We start from the raw sequence: 19,428 nt of genomic DNA, 5'->3' as shown, positions 1-19,428 counted from the left end.
GTGCATGTCATAAAACCAATTTAAAATATAAATTATTAAAACCATGAAATATCACACCAACATATAAATGGAACACAAACACAACATGGATAAACAAAGGGAGATCCTCATCTTAGCTCTATTGATCAAAATAGGTCCAGCTAAAATTTGGTCAAATTTTCTTAGTTACAGTAAACTAGGATTTGATTTTTGATCCTATGACTCACATCCATCCCAGGAATTTGGCAACAAAAGTTGCATATTATAAAGAACAGTCTGAGCGCAGTAATGTCAGACCAACACTGCTGTTTCTGGTACCCAAGGTCTTACAGGTTGGTTTGAACTATTTCTTTGGTGGGCCCACATAAACGGGACAGATAAAAATAACATGAGAATATGTTTCCGTTTGCCAGCACAATTGGGGCATTTGTTATCTACAGTGGGGCACCCATTGAATGTAAAAGAAAGATTTTAATGGGAGAATACCAACGCAGAATTGAAAATATAATCTCCTGTCAAGGGGCTTTGATATTACATCCCAATATGGCTTGCACCGGGGGAAAGGCTTGAGTTCTAAAAACCTCCATGTCAATGAGGTACTCTCGGTTGCTCAGAAGTTGTTTGTCCTAATTATTTCCAAATACTGTTCTTTAATTTTTTCGTTTTTGGAGGGAACTTAGTAACCATTGGATTCTCCCATAGTTGCTGCATTCCCAAGTTGGACAATATACCTTTGCTGTCAAAGAGCCAGCTGATTTTGGATGAGCAGTTGGCCTTAATGACATCACTACGAACGTCAGCATAATTTGCCAGCTCAGAAGTGGACCATATTCTACTCCAAAAAAAAATAATGGGAAATCTTGCTAAATCTTCAAAAGAGTTTCAACCCAGATCATTAAGCAGATTGACATGCCTCTACTTATAGGGGACAATATGTCTGGGTTTTCTACAAACTTTGTCCACTTGACACGTCTTGCCATTGGAAATTAGCAGGTCTCTGGTGGAGGTCAAAGTAGGAGGTGTTGTTACCTTGCTGGTTTCCAAAGTTTCGATTGAAAACCTCTGTGGGTTGTGGTCAATCTCAAATATTGCCAGATTGATGAGAGCAGACCATAGTTTCAGATCGATTAGGAGATAGTCATTACAACTTGTACGGTGGCCATTGTTGTAGGTATTGGCCCCCTATCTGTCTGATATGTATCTCCCATTGGCTTTTTTAAGATGATTTAGGGGCACTTCTTCATGTGTAGTTATGGTTATTGGTGCGGTGACTGGCTTATCATGGTCATGGTTTAGTGAAGGTTCAACTCGAGATTAGGCCTGGGCGTAGTTCGCGGAGATTTGCTACTTGGAACTCCACAAAGTTACAAAAAAACTCTGCGATGTTCTGCGAGTGGCGGAGTGCAGTGCAAACTGCAGTTTCTGCTGGTAATCCTGCCACTTGGGTAGAAATTTTCCCCGGGCGGCAGCTTGCGCTCACGAACGTTCTGTTTTCTGCACAACGCAAGCTCCGCGGAGTACAGAGAACTCCACCAACTCCGCGAACGGAGGGAAGTTCACCGCCCATGCCTACTCGAGATGAAGATTGTTTGGTGCTATTGGTTGGTCTTGGAGCAGCAAAGATATGGGTTCGGTAGCATTTAAAGGGTTAGCACTGTGTTGGATTTCCTTAGGCCTGGATTTATGTATAGCATGCCCAATTAGATAACACGTTATTGTGTTTTTTTTTCCTGGTTTAGTTGCATCCCCATTGCCCATTGTCAGTTCCCTTGGACACTTTTATTACTTTCAAATATTGCTGCAGCTTCTGGACATTTTATAGGTAGATGCTTCAACTTGTTTTCAATCTGAGGCATGCTTAGCTGAGAGTGCTCGGGCTAATGAAGATTTCCACTTTCTCTATTAAGTAACTTATTTCTTCCAAGATACTTATTTCTTTGGCTCCCGCTTTTTTTGTTGCTTTGTTTTTCTCTGGACTTGAGCTGCAGCTTTGTGTTTCCCCATGCTAGCTCAATTATGTGGACTATGCCCACTGAACCCATCCAAAGCAATTACGATTACTCCTGTTGCAAAATGAGTCATATTGTAAATTATGAATAAGAAATAGTCCACATCAAGATGTCAATTCACCGTAAATTCCAACACAGGGGCATGCAGTAGATGGTAACATTATTTGCATGGAGAAAGTACCTTAAAGGGCCATTTTATGAGGGGTGGGCCCAATCCAACCTCATCTGGCCATTTGCTATCACGGATGGGCACTGGCCTGCGCCTTGTAATACAAGTATCAGTGGTTTAGGGGTCAGCAGAGGGTTATGGGAACCATAAACGCCAGCAGCAGTGAGCCTACGGCGACTCTCCCCCTCAGTTAGCGTCAGTTGCTGGAAGTGCATCTCCAGGGCTATGGAGCTGGTAGAAAACAAATATCAGGCTCCTCGCAGCAGTTCCAAGTATGGAATTAGGCACCATCCATAGATCATAAAGATTCACTTGAGTATGGATCAAATCCCAACTGGACCCAAGGGTAGCCCCAAATGCTAGGTTTTCATTGACAAGGGGGAGACCTGCCTTCTCCTGTCACTGATGGGTGCCGAGTGAGCTCATCCTTGGCCTAGGCTTTGCATGGTGGGATGGTTGATTGCGCTATATAGCGCTGATGTAACTCAGGTGTGAGGGCAGCAGGGACCACCTCCTGGGCCTCTGGGCTACTGGTACATGCAGTCCTCAGAACGAAAGGAATATTGGAATCCCGTGTGGTGGGATGGCTGAATGTGGTATATAGCACTAATGTAACTAAGGTGTGAGGGCAGCAGGGACCACCTCATGGGGCCCTGGACTGCTGGCACATGCAGTCCTCAGAAAGAAGTGAACATTGGCATCCACTTCTTTTGTCTGAACGCTGCTCCATCTTGGATGGCCTTAATTTTTCACTTTACCCCAGTCTTGTGTGACTGGATGTCCGCAGTTTATGCTTTGATCTTTTAGGTGATAGATTTTACTTAAAAGTTTACAAATTCACTAATCCAGTTTTACAGAATGGATTTTTCTCATTTTGGTGTCAAATAGTCTATGAAAATTTACTCTACTTTTCTAAATTGGTTTGGGATTTTTCTTTTGTTCTTTTACATTACTGCTATTTGTGTGCTGAATAAATAATTGACAACTTGCCACTGAGTTATGCCTAAGTGCTTCTTATGCCAAGCTACCCAGGGTTAAGCACAGGATAATTTAGTGACTTTTTGTAGCTCAGGCTGCAAGAGAGTGTGGCCATTGCATGACCAGGGCTCACACCCCAGTCAACCAACAACCCAATTACCAACACTGGTCTTCAGCAGTGAGGATGAGGATTAGGGGTGGGCGGAATATGCGGAGTTGCCTCATCGCAAAATTGAGCGAAACGGCAGGAAATCTCCACGAGCACGCACAATTTTGCATGCTCGCAGAGATTTAGCTGCACCCGTTGTAATCTATGCAGGGTCACTCTCAGGGGCAGATGAGCATCATGCCAGCAAGAATGAATACTGCCCTGCAAATTTATCCAAGATTATGCCACCATTTGTGCAATTCCTCTACTCAGCTGGAGTACTTTCTACTGGCTAATCAGTAAGTGCTACCTCGTTGGGTAAGTGTATAGTGCTATTCCTACACTACAGCTGTGTAAAGGGACAGAAGAGTTGTCTCCAGTGACCATGTGTCTGTAACTTTGTCACCGCACCGAATGGCGCTGAGGTCCCTTGATTGAGCTGTCCATCATAGTGGGGAAATGCTGGGAAGACGTTGCATACCGCTGTGTGTGGGGCGGTGCTTCAATGCAAGTTCACATGCCTCTTGTTTATAAAGGGTCAGAGGCCGATCAGAGCAGCAGATGAGGAGAAAGCAGCCTCTTGGTCACAGGAACTACAAGGGGATTGTGATCGCAGGTATCCCTCTGAGCATTTCAAGAGGTGCAGCGATGGCAGCCTTCCTCAGAGGAGGATGAGGCGCATGGCAATGAGAAGGAGGGAACACAGACAGAGGTGGAAAGGGAGGACCTAGTCCATGGTCCTGACCAGCCAAAAGTGCCCAACTCGACCCCCACAGATGACCTTGATGCCCAGGATGGAGCAGTGAGCAGTGTGTCTGCCAGGGGCCTGACCTCACTGTAGCTGATGGACAGGATAGAGGAGAGGGAGCTCAAACTGGAGCTAGCCAACTTGAGAAGAGATGAGAAGGCTAATGCTGAGGCTGAAAGGACTTTAGAGGAAAATAGACTTGCCATTGAGGAGAGAATGGCCCATGAGCTCAGTCTCAGAGACCTGGACTAGAGAGACAGGCAAATGGTGTCCAGCATCAATGGTGGCAATAAGACTTTAAGGGTCTGCATACCCAAGGACAGGGACATGGTGCCTAGTTATATGGTGGGAAATGATACAGACAAATAGTTTTCAGCATGTGAAGTGCCTCTGAGTGTACACAAGGCTGCAGAGGAGTCCTGGGGGAAGTGTGTGGTGGTAAAGGCCCACAGTGGAGAGAGACACACTCCTGACATTTGAGGCAGAAGACCAAACTAAGTATGCCCCTCTGAAAGACATTCTTCTTACTAAATTTGGGCTTGCTCCTGAGAGGTGCAGACAGAGGTTCAGAGACAGACACAAACTCCCAAACTAGCCGTGTTAGGACTTCTTAGATTACTCCAGCAAGGAACTGGAGGGCTGGGTGACGGGCAGGAAAGTATATGATTTCAATAGGCTATATCATCTAATTTTGAAAGAACACGTGCCCCATGCTTGTTTTACAGAACTGTGAAAGCTCCTGGTAGATAGGAAGCTGACTGAGCCCAGAAAGCTTACTGAGGTGGCAGACCTCGGGGATAGCACCAGAGTGTCCAAGAAGGTATCTGGTTGGGACTCCCAAAAGGGTTGCTAGGGTTCCCAACCAGAAGAAAAAGGGGAGATAAAAAGTTCTCTCAAGGTCCCCAACACAGTTCTAAAGGGAGGCGGTCCCAATCCTCATCTGGCCACCAGAAGAAAGGTTCCTCTCACAAGAATAGCAAGTCTTCCCCCTAGTGCTATGAATGTTATGAGCATTACAAGGGTGGCCCCAAGAGGGCACAACCTCCCACTGGAGGAACCCCCCTGGGGCTGGCTAGTGAAGTGCTTGAGAGAATATGGTACCAGTTGGTAGAGGGGAAGTCAGTGAGGTTACTCAGTGTCCCTGGGTGACCTAGAGTTGGTGCCCAAAGCCCACATGCCTTCCAATACTGTAAAGTATAGGCAGAGAGTCACCATCAATGGGCAGAGGCTCTGGGGGGCACAGGATACAGTAAGACTATGGTAAGGGGGTATCTGTTGTCCACAGAGCAAAATATTCTAAATTCATTTGCCAGGTTGTATTAGGAGACAACCTGGGAAGCCCCAACCCCGTGACTCTTTTTCTCTTTGAGTGGGGTAGGGTCCCAGGACTTCTGAAAGTTGCTGATAGCCCTGTCATGCTTGTGGACTGGCTGCTAGGGAAAGATCATGAGCACACTGCCTGGAAGAATGTTGGGGTTGTATGAGTGGGTTTGTGTGACCACCAGATCCATGGTTGCCCAGGAAGGGAGTCAAGGAGGTCTAGATCCTAGAACATTGTCCCAGACAGCTGCCAAGAGAGGGAATGGCAAAGGGAGTAGGGGCACAGACCCTGAATGTCCAAAAGAGGAGGTGGATAAGGCACAGGAATAGGCCTCCCAAAGCCTGCTGCGGAGGACATTCCCTATGTTGGCTCAGACCCGAGCTTGCTTGATGTAGTAGTGGGACCTACCAGGGAAGAGTTCTGGAGCACACAGAGAGAGTGCCCAGCCTTGGAGGGCAGAGGCAACAGGCTGAAGCCCAGGTAGCTGGTGATATTCAGGAGATCACTGCATCTATTGGAAGAATGACCTGATAGTGAGCCTAAGGCACCTGGGCATAGGGCAACACGGGCACTGGTTGTTTCCCCAAAGCAACAGGGTATTCCCACTGGGACTCACTCATTGGATACCCCTGGCAAGACATTGTAGTATAAGTGGTGGGCTCATTGTCGACATTGCTAAGTTACTATGAGCTTTGCTGCCATTAGGCTGCTTTTGCGCATGGCACCACATGCATATATTTTGCAAGATTTTGTTTATGCCCTTTTAACATGAGAACTGTCTGCTTTTTGCGTTATCTGCTGTGCTCTGAGGTTTAGTCTGCACACGATGTACAAAGTCGATCAACAATGCCCCTTATTATTCTGTTCTGGTCTGTCCCTCGCACCTAGACATAACATGACACACAGCTGCACTACTGAAAAACGTATGCTTTAATATTGCAAGCTAAGCATGTTGTTCACGCACTTGGAGGGGAACCTTTCCAGAGAGAAGAGCTGTGCTTGTCCTGAGATGTTAACCTTTCATCTCGGCCTTGAGGTATGTGGTCTGTTGACAAAGCCCAGAGGTCTTCTTTTTTAATAATAAAATATGTCTTAGCATGGGGAGGGTGGTAAGGCACTGTGGCCCTTTTCCACTGTCTTTATAAAATGAAATCCTCGTTTGTATTCTATGGAATTGTGACAATGCTGACAATATTGTTTCTATGCATTTTGCTGCTAGTAATGGCACGTGTACTGTACCATGGAGCGCGTTAGTTAAAATAAACATTTTAAACTATACTGTGACTCTGAATACTATTATTGTGGACAAGTATGGGTGAGTGAGCGAAAGAGTTGTCTTGTTCCCGTGATTCCTGAGAGAGCCGGGAGTGTCTTATTCTGTGTTGTCTAATCATTGGTAGCTTTGATGTTAGTTTGAGAATGAATGAGACACTATTGCTTGTCGGTTTGGGGATTTGTGGGTGCTGAGAGGATAGGTTGATACACCACTATCTGCCGAGGTGCTGGTTTCCTGCGCATGGTTCTGTATATGTGCTGAATCCCCGCAACAACATCTGGGGCAGGACAGAACCTTTGCCAGGCTTGTCCCCCACATTTACTGGCCCTAGATGAAGATTTCCTCAGATACGTTCTGTAGGACTTGCTTGGCCTGCCAGGCTAGTGGGAAGACAGGGAGAAATCTGACCCCCCCAAAACTCGCTGCCGCTCTGAAATATCTTTGTGCAAGTCTTCGGAGCACAAATAGGCCTGCCTGCTGCCGGCTGTGGCTGATTTATTTGCATGAAATACTGCATCCAGGTAAATGAGGAACAGGTCCTACGGATATAAAGAGGCAGGAAACCACCAAGGGCATAAGAGGCAAGCGGAGTCAGATTGTATGGCCACCTGTGATTGCGCCAGGTTTCCTCCTGCATCTGCTCACAAAGGGTTTGTGCCCCTCACTCAAAACCCCCTATCTCGCTCCAGTGACTTGGATAGGCATGTCAGACCGTCCAAACACACAAATATCTGCAATCTTAAGACTCTCACAAACGCATGCTGACCTACACCCACGAATAAATGGCATACATTTGATTTAATGTTATGAAACCTCTGATTATAGAGGAGAAAATATGTCTATTATAAATCAATGCACACACAATTTCGAATTACATCTACATTGTGTACTTTAATACTGTATGTGTGCACGGGACTGTTGCTATATGTATATGTGGTAGGATTTTCCTTCACAGATTAAGGGGTTATTAGGGTCTCCCCTTCCCTGTCAGCACCAAACCAAATTGTTTCATGTCCAACACACCAACGTTAATTAGCTGAGCGCCATCATTTCCTGTGTACGAAAACCCTGTTCACTTGTATCAAATCCTGTTCAGAGTCACAAGGACATAACAGGCTCCCACCATCTTGAACAAGTACCTGGACACAGCCTCAGTGAGTCCTGAACCCGAAAGAGGTGTCCCACCAGTCCTGGATCCTTGGTTATGGTGCTAAATGCGCCCAGATGGCACATTTCCAAAACTATGCTCTGAGAACCAGGAGGAAGCTGGGACCAACCTTCTAGCCTTTCCACCCGAGATCCATCACCAGTCTGATTGACTTTTCAGCTTCTCCCATTACATTATTTTCTGCAGCAGCAAATACATTCCAGCAGTCTTTCACCAAATGTGTATTCAATCTCGTGGAACTGTCTTTGGGTACAACCTTCTGCTTCCTCCTGCTGGACTTTTTTTACTTCCATTTCGAAGACTAATTCCAAATGCAGAAATCTTCACTGTGGCATCAGTCCAAAGGTATGCACTGACCGGGACCAATCTATTCCTTGTATCTGAACCATAAACCATAGCGGTCAGTCTTACCTTTCAACTTTGACCTGTTCTTGCACTGCTATATTTCCGCAGTTGGAGCTTTGATATTTTAGACGCTAGATTTCACTAAAAAATTAAAAATTGTATAACTCTGGTTCTACTAATTTGATTTGTGCTATTTTAGTGTTAAAACGTTTAATAAAATGTACTCTATGTTTATAAATTGGTTTGGGACTTTTCTTGTGTTGTATTTTCACTTTTTTGCTGTTTGTCTGCTTCATAAATACTTTACACATTGCCTCGTAGTTAAGCCTGACTGTTTCGTGTGCTAAGCTAACCAGGGTTAAGCACAGGTTAAATTAGTGACTTTTTGTGGGTGAACGTGCAAGGGATTGTGGCTGTTGCCTGACCAGGGCCTACACCCCACTCAACCTACCCCCCAATTTCTCACAGGAGGATATGCAGGAATCATGTGTATTACATACTTCTAGCTGACTGCTTTTCCGATCTATGCCACTTCTCTGCTCTGATCTCTACCAGAAGGTTATCTGGCTGGTCTCTTCAAATCTGTAGTATCCCTTAAGAACCAAGTCCTGTAGAATTATCCTCCAGATTGTTGCCCCAAATAGTGCTCCTCAATCTGTTCTTCTGGCAACCCTTTGCCCAACGTGGGCTCCCACGGATTGTGCTTACCTGAGACGGTTTACCTGAGACATGTGTCCCTTCAAACTGTGCTATACCAGGCTCTCTTCTTGAGCAAATAAAGGCAGTTCAGAACTGTCTTTGTTCCCTCCTACAATTGTACCTTACAATGTGTTTGTCAGATTGTGCAACACCAAACTCCTTGTGCCCACAGACTGTGGTCTCACTCTATTCAGTGTTCACAACCTCTAATATTATAGGCTAGTTTTCTAGGCACTTTTTTTCCTCCCAGTTTCTACTCACCTGACATGACGAACTCTGTAGTCCCAGTACCACCACTTACACCAATACATACATTAGTACAAAACTGTTCAGCCCCTGACTCGCTTCACCTTACCCCAATGACAAGCTTACGAAATTTGTGTGTTGCCAGGCACTTTAAAGAACCATCATTTCCAAACTTCCAGGCACTTTAAAGAACCATCATTTTCAAACTTCCTTGGTAAAGCTGTTACGCCTTAATATAGCCATTACACTTATTCATTGACACCTGCACTAGTTTCCATTCTCATACATGGGTATCAAAAAGGCACCAATGAGCAGATGCCAATGGTCAGTGTTAAATTAAATGAAACTACAATGGACATACATTCCTCAAAGTGCATCTCCTTATGGTTGGGCATACATGAAGATGCAGGAATTGGGCAGTGGAGATTTTTCTTTCATTTTGTAAGTTCATAACAGTGGCCTAATATCTTTCTGAGAAATGTGACTCTTTTTGATCTCTCCAGTTTGCTTTTTTCACATCTCTAATCATGGTTTTCACTCTCTCCATTGCTCTCTGCATCATATTTAACCCCCTCATAGATATGTGAAGAGATATTTAAATTTGACATAGTTATCAGGACATTGGCTCATTTAAAAAAATATTATTTTTGCTTTTGCTTCCGTTCCCATTTGATATGATACATTTCCACAGCATCTACTTTTTGTCTGCCCCATTTGTGCAATATTAAATAGAACAATACTACCTGAATTGCTCCTGCTTGAGTCTGCGAGGGGACAGCTTGTTCCTCCAGTGGCATGCTCAAGGAAATGCCTGGATAGTGCCCTCCCGCCGCCGTAAGACACACCTGGCCGCCGAGTGGAGGAAGTGGGAAAACTACAATTCCCAAGGGGCATAGCGGAGCCCCACGTCATCGCCCAACACCGGAGGCGCTTAAATTTTGCGCGCTCTCCACGCGTCGTGGAACGCGAGCGGGACGCCCGGACGAAGCCCGGACAAAGGGCGGACAGTCTTAGACAGTCCGAGACTGGCCGCGACTGGACTGGCCCTGGATCTCTGCCTGACAATCACTCCATGACGATCTGTGTCCAAACCCTGTGAGACTACTTTTTTTCTTTTTCTTTTCTTTTTTTTTGGTTTTTTTTTCTCTCTTGTTTACCATTGTGGACCTAGAGTGTTATCCACTTACTTGGTATTGTAATTTTTGGTTTCTTATATTAATCTCATCTAAGTTTTGTGTACACAGAAATTGTGTGGTTAGTTAAGGGGTAGATATCATGTCGAAGCAAAAGACCCCCTCAGTGTCAAATACCATGGACAACTATTTAGTTCAGGTCGTGAATAACATCAATAGTAAGCGAAGGATGTCGCTGGGGTTAAGTGTTTCTCCTCCCAGCAGTTCGCAGAGTCTTCCACAAGAACCCCATAATTCAGCACCTCCAACGATGGATATTAGCCCTGTTGTGCTGGATATAGCCACTCCTGCTAGTGATATTAATACTGAAAATGCATCCCCTGTTGTGCACCTAGAGAATGACTCTGAGGATGACTCAGAAATGATAGCAGATAAATCCCCATCCCCTGTGGCTGCGCCTGCGCGTAGAGTAGTGAGAGCTTGTAGACTTAGCCAGACTAAGAGGGGTGGGCTACGTTCGAGCAGGAAAAAGATAGCTTCTCCTACCAAAAGAAAGGCTATAGACGAAGGGAATGGGGCTTACGAGGGGAATATGATGTTGGAAGACGAGCTTATTAATAAATTAGCTAGAATGATCGACTCCAAGATCAAGTCCATTACTAAACCACTGATAGCCAAAATAGATAGGCTAACTGCTGAGGTCAACAGACTAGGGGGGCTCCAAAATAAAACAGTGGAGGAGGTGGGTAACATCTCAAAATTAATTGTAAATAGAGCTTCCTCAGTTGTACCCCCCCAAGGAAGTATGGGGGGCGGTGGGACGACAGCGATTCCCCCACCTACTCCCCACCATGCAAGAATAGACGACCAAGTGCCTGCAATAGAAAATCTCCCACTTAGACCTATAGCACCATGCTTAGAGAAAGGCCCAGTTGAATTGGTTGTAGAAGCCTCTCCCCTTGTCCTTGTCCTGACTAATGTACCCCCTGTGAAAGCTGGCCAGATAGAATCTACACCCTCGATGATGACCAAAGCCCTACATTGGCTGTCTAATAACATGCTGATAACCGCTAGGGGCAAACAACAACTTGCTGAGGAATTAACTATGGCAAGAAGGGTGGGCTGGGTAGGGACGGGCCTGAAAAAATTTGGAGGTGACTGTGTTGTTTTGACTTTTTCATGCCCAGAAGTACTCCCAGAAGTATTGGCAAATATACTCCCCCCCCCAACGTAGGAGTACTGATATAATTCCGCTTACACTTGACTTCTTCTATGGTAAAGGGGGTACAGGAATTAATTCTAGTGTACTAAGGACTAAGTGGAATTTGGTATCGAATAAAGGGAGTAGAGGGGCTCAAGAGAGCGAATGGGGGGTTAACTTGGAAAATAGGTTTGCTGCATTGTCCAACCTAAACGAATGCGATTGACTTGGAGGAGATGTTAGTACTACGCTTATAGAAACAAGGGAGTCTGATAGGAGCTCTGTTCCCCCGATCTGGGGATCTGTACTTCCCTATAGCACCAATGCACATATAGAAAAGAGGGTGGGGGTCCCAATTATTTCAGGGTCCTTATCAGAGTTCAGTAGCCCTGAGCGGCTGACTCATGGTAAGCACCCTGCGATCCACTCCAGGCCGAGGCCAGATTTCCCCTTTTTGGCTACAGTAGATTTTATGGTTGCAAACTTAGGATTTGAATCCGGAGAGGAGGCTACAATCCAAGATCCTTTAACATCCCAAGATCTGTCATGCCCCTCTGCAGCGGGTGCTAGGCTGTTCATCCTCTCATGGAACTTAGCTGGAATTTCTAATAAGATAGTCTCTCCAGATTGGTGCAAATTTATTGACCAATATGACATTATTTTATTTAAAGAAACTTGGTCATTGATCCCAGTGCATCGAGTAGGGTTCCTTAGCTTTCATGTGCTGGCTACGAAAAACCCCAAAGGGCGCCCATCGGGTGGGCTAATTTTTTGGGTTCGCCAGTCATTACACTGCAAAATAAGGCTCAGGAATTCTCCATTAACCGATATCCTGTCTGTAAACATTACATGGCCCAATGGACAGGAAATGGTCATTTTCAACATCTATGCTAGGGGGGTTGTGGGTGGCCAAACTTCAGAAATAATTGCCACCCTAGACCATGAACTTGAGCTGCTTACGACCCCGGTACCAATAATGGTAGGGGGTGATGTAAATACCACCTTTGAACCGTTGGGACAGGAGGACCAACTTTTGGCTGCAGAAGAGGACAGTAAGTGGGGTGTGCCTCAATTGGAACTACAAGGGGTTCGAAGATGGACAGCAGCGGCCATTCAACTCAAAAGCTTATGTCTGGTGAGAGGACTAAGAGCAGTGAATGGACGCACGCCTTCCGATCGTCAGGGAGCCAATACTTCCGATAATGGGAGGTCTGCGAGCAGAATTGATTATTTCCTTGTGGATATCAGGGAATGGCACAGGCTGATTGACATGAGGATAATTAACAGGTTGGAAAGTGACCACAATCCTCTCTGCATAGAATTCTTAGCCTGGGAGGGCTCAAGAGAACTAAGGCAAGGGGGTAGAATGGTTCCCCTGGATATTGTAGCCTCGAACAACCTAAGGCACATAAATTGGGAGAGAGTGATTGAGAACCCTGAGAGTTTGGAGGCCATTAAAAAGGTGGTTGCTGAAGAAGTAGCGAATATCAATCTACTTAGTAAAAATTCCCACTTTCCAATACTTATGTTAGAGGCCCATACAAATGTTTTCATTAAACTTCAAGGGTACTTTATGAAGTCTAAAAAATCTGCAAATGCCAACAAAAATCCCCCCGTAATGGGGTGGTATAATCAGGCCTGTAGATCAGCTCACAGAAATCTTAGTATTCAACTCAGATCGAGGAACAACCAAGCAGTAAAACAGGCAAGAGACAAGTACAGGAAGGCTCAGAAAGCAGCCAAGAAGCAATGGGATGGGGACTATTGGCGGGATTTAAAGTCGGCTTGTACGGCAAAGGACCAAAAACGTTTTTGGTCCCTCATCAAGTGGGATAGAGGAGGGAGAGCAGAAACCCCAAAAAACAATGTAGCAAAAGATCAATGGATCGATTTTTTCAAACCTCAATATGCTCGTGCTCAATCTGTAGACGATAGTGTAGTACCTCCAACAGTATATTTCCGCCATTAGCTATTTACGGCAAGAGAGGTAAATATAGCATTGGACTGTGTGACCTGTGGTAGGGCTCCAGGTATAGATGGGATACCCGCAGATATATTCTTGAGCGATCGGGCAACCTGGGGACAGTGTATTGAATGGCTAGCAAATTCAGTGGCCATGGGGGCACCCATACCCGGTTCTTGGCTGGGTGCGGAAATAATCCTGGTGTACAAAAAGGGGGAAAGCTCTACCAGGCAATTACAGACCTATCAGTCTTATAGATTCTGTACAAAAAGTGATAGGACGATTAGTGCAAAACAAACTGCAATCCTGGGCAGAAGAAAATGAAATTTTGTCGCCATACCAAGCTGGCTTTCGTCCGTGCACGAGCTCAATTGATCAAGTTTTTTTTTTTTATCGCTCTTTATTGGAGGAATGTGACCCTAACCAAGGGGACCCTTTACGCTGTTTTTGTTGATTTAAAATCAGCATTCGACTTAGTTCCTTGTAACAAACTTTGGAGGGTACTTGCTGATGCGGGGGTGAGCCCCGAACTGTTAACGTTGATCGTCCGTTTGCATGAGAACAATTACGCTAGAATTAGGTGGGGGGCTCAGGGTGAGGTGACCGACTCATTCCCTGTCGAGCGTGGTGTTCGGCAGGGGTGCGTCTTGGCACCCACTCTGTTTTCTATTTACATCAATGGCATAGTAGACCACCTGAGCCAGTCCCCCACCGATGCTCCTGTCTTGGCAGGCGCACGCGTTCCAGTTCTCATGTTTGCGGACGACACGCTGATAGTTTCTCGAAATCCAAGTGGGCTACAGAAGGCAGTCAACGCTTTTGGAGAGTTTTGCCAGATGCGCCGCCTTGAATTAAACACCTCCAAAACTAAGTTTATGTGCCGCAACCAGCGAAATACCTTCAAAGGGAAAATCAATTTTAATGGAACACCCCTAGAACAGGTTGAGGCTTTCACATACCTTGGAATTTTAGTTCAGAGCAATATGGTATGGAAAAACCATACTGATATGGCAGGTTTGAAATTTCATCAAAATGCGGGCGCAATATTAAATAAGCACAAAGCGTCAATGACAAAATTAATTAGTCCCGCCCTTGAAATTTATAATATGAAAGCAGTGAGTGCCTCCTTGTACGGGTCTGAACTTTGGGGATTCTCAAATTTAAAGCAATTAACCCTGGCGGAGAACAGGTTTCTGCGTAGCTTAGTTGGGGTTCCCCAAAGTACCCCAACCATTCCAATAGCCTATGATCTAGGGAGAAAGAAAATAGAGGATTTGGCACGGCTGCGACCATTGCTATATTGGAGGAGGGTAATGACGACCCCTGAATTGTCACATTACGCCACTGCCCTACGAGATGTTATTGGGGCAGATCGTTTTCATTGTAATCCCTGGCTGAAGGAATTAAGGGGTTTGTTAACTAAATTGGATTTAGGTCATTTATGGAATAGACCCAATGATACAGGGTTCCCATCAAAGGTAACTTTGAAAAAAATATATTGGGACATGATCTGGTCGCCTGGTTATAGAAATGGTTCAACTGCTGGGCTGACCGAACGTTTTCTAGATATCAAGCCTTTACCATCTTATGAGCCGTTTTGGGACATTATCGAACGTCCGTTTGATAGGAAATTGTATTTCCAATTTAGAATTGGGACCCTCCCTCTAAATATATTTACTAACAAATGGTCTTCAACTAAAGGTGACAAATGCCATCATTGCAAAACCATGCTCGAGAACACTTCCCATTTGATGTTTGTATGTCCCTTGTACGCAAATCCTCGCCGTAGGTGGTTAAAACCTGCGTGTTTCAATCTGGGTACACGTAGAGGCATGGAGGCGCTAAGAATCCTGGAAACAGACTGCACACCGTGCATTGCTGTTGCAGTTGCAAAATTTTTAGGGTGGGCATGGACAATACGTGCCCGCGACATTCAGCGTTTCGCTGATGCTTAATGAATTATTGTCATTGAATTTTGTATGGGTACATTTTATTTTGTTAAACTGAATTATTTTACTTGATGTTCATGAATTGTTTTAAATTGAACAAGACAGCTTAGTTTAATAAGATTTTAATACGAGGATTTTTAAACAAAAAATGTAGCATTTATTCATTGTAGGTTGTAATGTTGTGTAATGCTTTTATGACTGCTGTCGAATAAAGCTTTGAAATTTGAATAGAACAATAGACAAATGTATTTCTGCTTTCCAGGTTCCTGCCTCAGAATGCACTCCAAGATGTGCTCCAGGATTTAGAAAAGCTTCTAAAGAAGGAGATCCTATCTGCTGCTTCTTGTGTGTTCAATGTCCCCAGGGAGAGATAGCGAACCAAACAGGTAAGTGAACCAACCAACTAGATATCAGGTCAGCACAGCACAATACAATGCAACACAACACCACCTCAAGAGTATCTGAGAGTACTAAAAATATTTGTTTGTGTCTCCTTCCAGATTCTGTTGAGTGTTCCATGTGTCCTTGGGATCAATGGGCTGATTCTTACCAAAAAAGATGCATTATGAAGCCCAGAGTTTTCCTTTCCTATGAAGATCCTTTAGGTGCCTCCTTGGCAGCCATTAGTATTTTTCTTTCAGCAATCCCAGCTTCAATTTTTGCACTCTTTTTTCATTCAAGAGCAACACCTATTGTGAAAGCCAATCATCGCTGGCTCAGCTACCTCCTCCTCCTCTCACTCACCCTGGTCTTTCTCTCTTCCATGGCCTTCATCGGTTACCCAACAACAGAGAAATGCCTATTGCGCCAGGTGGCATTTGGCATCATTTTTGCTCTTTGTGTGTCATGTATCCTGGCCAAAACCATCATGGTGGTCCTAGCCTTCAGTGTTACTAAACCTAATAGTGACTTAATGACATGGTTTGGGCCCAAAATGTCTTATATGGTTGTCATTATCTGCACACTCATTCAGGGTATTGTTTGCACTTTTTGGTTGAGCTTATTTCCACCTTTCCCAGAATATAACATTAATACCCAACCTGGAATCCTTATAATAGAATGCAATGAGGGTTCATCCATTGCTTTTTGGTGTATGCTTGGGTATCTTGGACTTTTGGCTACCACCAGCTTCATGCTAGCATTCTTAGCCAGGAAACTGCCCGACAGTTTCAATGAAACAAAATACATCACCTTCAGCATGCTCGCCTTCCTCAGCGTTTGGCTCTCATTTTTTCCAGCCTATCTCAGCACTAAGGGCAAGTACATGGTAGCCATGGAGATCTTTGCAATACTGTCTTCCAGCTCTTCTCTTATGTCCTGTATATTTTTCCCAAAGTGTTATATTATCCTGCTGAGAACGGAGATGAACACAAGAGAATATCTAATGGGGAGGAATCCAGCCAAGAAAAGAAAAACTATAGCAATTTAGTGATGCATTGTTATCCTGATAGACAATTACTCATATGGCGTATTTTGCATTTAACCTCCTAAAATGAAGACATGTTTTGACATGGAATTGTATCTTGTAAGGATGTACCTGTGATTGAGAAATAAGGTGATCACTTAATCTAAAAAATCTAATGTGCTTGTAATTGTCAGCTGGACACATTCCGCAGTTTTGAAGAGCCATGGAGTGCTGGGAATTCCAAAGTATGAGGGAATAACAGCAATAGTAGCCCTCTAGAGAGACCCTTTCAACAGTCCCTGGTGTCATTGAAACCGTTGCTTACATCAGGCCTATCCTAGTCGTTCCTTAGCATGTTTACTTAGAAGGGCCCAAGCGTGTTTTTCCCCATCTGGAGAAGCTTCTGAATCACGTTTTAAGTCTGACCAGGAAAAGCAAAGGAAAAACATTGCTTTGCCGATTTTCAAGTAGTCAATATTTAACTTAGGCCTGGTAGAAATACACATAATTTCCTTTGTGTAAATTACATGAAATGGCCAACATTTTATGCAAAATGACATGTTAATTTTCAAAATGCTTGCTTTTGCAAGTGACTTGAACAACAGTCACTTACGTGTGGTTTGTTCGCAATCGAACTATGCCCACACAATAGCTTTTTAACCCGAACAAAATTGCAATTACGGAACGTGCCATAATTGCGTAACCTTGGACATTTCGGTTAACAATTATAATGGACAATGCTGGAAATTATGTAAATAAAATGTTACCTGGGTCTAATTTAAATAAGAGCACATTTTCTAAGAATTTTGAAAGCAACATTTTTGAAATGCAGTGATAACAGAAATTGAATAGGTAGAGGTGTAAAGAGATCTGTCACTATTTTCTGACAATGGCTGAATTGGACTGTGGGTGGAAGAAAAATGTAAATGACACAACAGCAGACTCATGGATGAAGTCTGGCTGAAAACTCCTATAAGTCATTATGTTAGGCACATAATTTTAGTAAAATCAAAAGGTCAAACTAACACCAGAGTTGTAATGCTTTGATACATCTTTATCACACATAGATAGAGAGCAGGGCTGGCAGCATGTTTTGGGGGTGGCAGGGTGGGGGCAAGAGGGGGAGTAAGAAAAGGAAAAATGTACCTCCTTGCTGTGTCTCTCCCACGCCGTATCTTTGTCGGGACGAACAGGAAGCACCCAGGCTTCTAGGTTCCCCTGAGCCAATCACAATGCTTCAATGCAGTGTTGGTATTGGTCTGAGCGTCGTGGTTCGGTGCTCAGCCTGAGTTGTGATGTAGTCTCAGTGGAGAACATGCAAAGTGCGCATAACTGTTTGGCTGGCCCGAAACGGCCGGCCAAACAGCCTTGTACACTTATTGTGCCCACCACTCCTCTCACTACTTTGTGAGCAGCCCCACCCCACAAAGCTGCCGCAGCAGGAATAAATCAAGTTATTATCATTTTATTTTTCCTTTATTTTACTGCTGCAAAGCAGTGGGGCGACGCTTCTCTGTCTTAGTGGAGGTGCCACCACTGGTAGAGAGTGTTGCGATAGATAGATAGATAAATAGACAGACAGACAGACAGACAGACAGACAGACAGACAGACAGACAGACAGACAGACAGACAGACAGACAGATAGACAGACCAAAGGATAGACAGCAGTTAGCAAGATAGGAACCCTGGACGGCTGCTTCGCCTGAGCTCCGAAGAAGTATCTGCAGTCAGAACGCAACCCTGATATCAAGATATCCTTACTATTTCCTGCGGAGACTGGTATCAAGCCCGAATCCCTGTCCGTAGTGCCTGAATGGTATTCCCTGGAGCGGCAGCTCTGACTATTTCCATTTTTTAGCAGACTGCTATTTGAAATTATTGATCAGGGCCAATCTGGACCCTGCTGGATCCATACTGGAGTTGTATCTATCTATCTGTCTCGGAGTCTAAACTGCACTTAGGAAAATCAGTTTTTTCCTTGCATCTGATTATCAGGTGTGCTGACCCACACCACTTGTCCATCCTCGCCCTGATGAAGGTGTAGCCCCGACTGGGGCTAGACACCAAAACGAGCATTGGCGCTGTAACTCTTGTGGGTAGCTGGATTGGTCCTACCCCTATCCTTTGGGTGATGACTGTTAACCTGTCATACGATCATCATGTGGCAGCTTTACCATTCTGATGCACGTGTTGATGTGATGTAAATGCCTTATGTTGGATGAATGATGATGTGATTTGGAATGTATGATAGCATGACTGTGATATTTGAACGATATGTGTGGGACATGGCTATTGTATTAATCTTTTATTGAATTTTGTTTTTGTTATGTATTTATTCTGCAAAAAGTTGATAAAATGTCTTTTGCTTATATGAAAATACAAAATGACAAACTATTTTGATTAAATAATTCCATGGTTGGATTGTTTTGATATCTGTCTTTTTCCACTCCGGTGTGTGTTTGTTAGTATCAGGACCCTCTTCTAGGGCCTCGTTGAAACCTTTTAGCAGGTAATCGTCTGTTGTTGGTAGCAGTTAGCAAGATACACAGGTTGATAGACAGTTTGATGGGCAGGTTAATACAAACACAGATGAACACGCAGATAGATAGACTGAGGTAGATAGATAGATAGATAGATAGATAGATAGATAGATAGATAGATAGATAGATAGATAGATAGATAGATTGACA

The 19,428-nt window shown here is 44.3% G+C and overlaps 1 protein-coding gene across 1 annotated transcript in view; it reads left to right on the top strand.

Moving 5' to 3' along the window:
- Nucleotides 1-19,143, top strand: part of LOC144798267 (vomeronasal type-2 receptor 26-like) — a 39,447-nt gene extending 20,304 nt beyond the window's left edge. Inside the window, exons 3-4 of the mRNA XM_078669032.1 lie at nt 15,595-15,718; nt 15,833-19,143. Coding sequence (XP_078525158.1) covers nt 15,595-15,718; nt 15,833-16,761 — 1,053 coding nt within the window. The 3' untranslated portion in view covers nt 16,762-19,143. The remainder of the gene's footprint in view (nt 1-15,594; nt 15,719-15,832) is intronic.
- The last annotated feature ends 285 nt before the right edge of the window (nt 19,144-19,428 follow it).

The sequence above is a fragment of the Lissotriton helveticus genome, chromosome 12 (genome assembly GCF_964261635.1).
Source record: "Lissotriton helveticus chromosome 12, aLisHel1.1, whole genome shotgun sequence".
NCBI classification, from domain to species: domain Eukaryota; kingdom Metazoa; phylum Chordata; class Amphibia; order Caudata; family Salamandridae; genus Lissotriton; species Lissotriton helveticus.
Note: the sequence above shows the minus strand (reverse complement) of the source record. Positions and strands in the feature narration are given on the sequence as shown.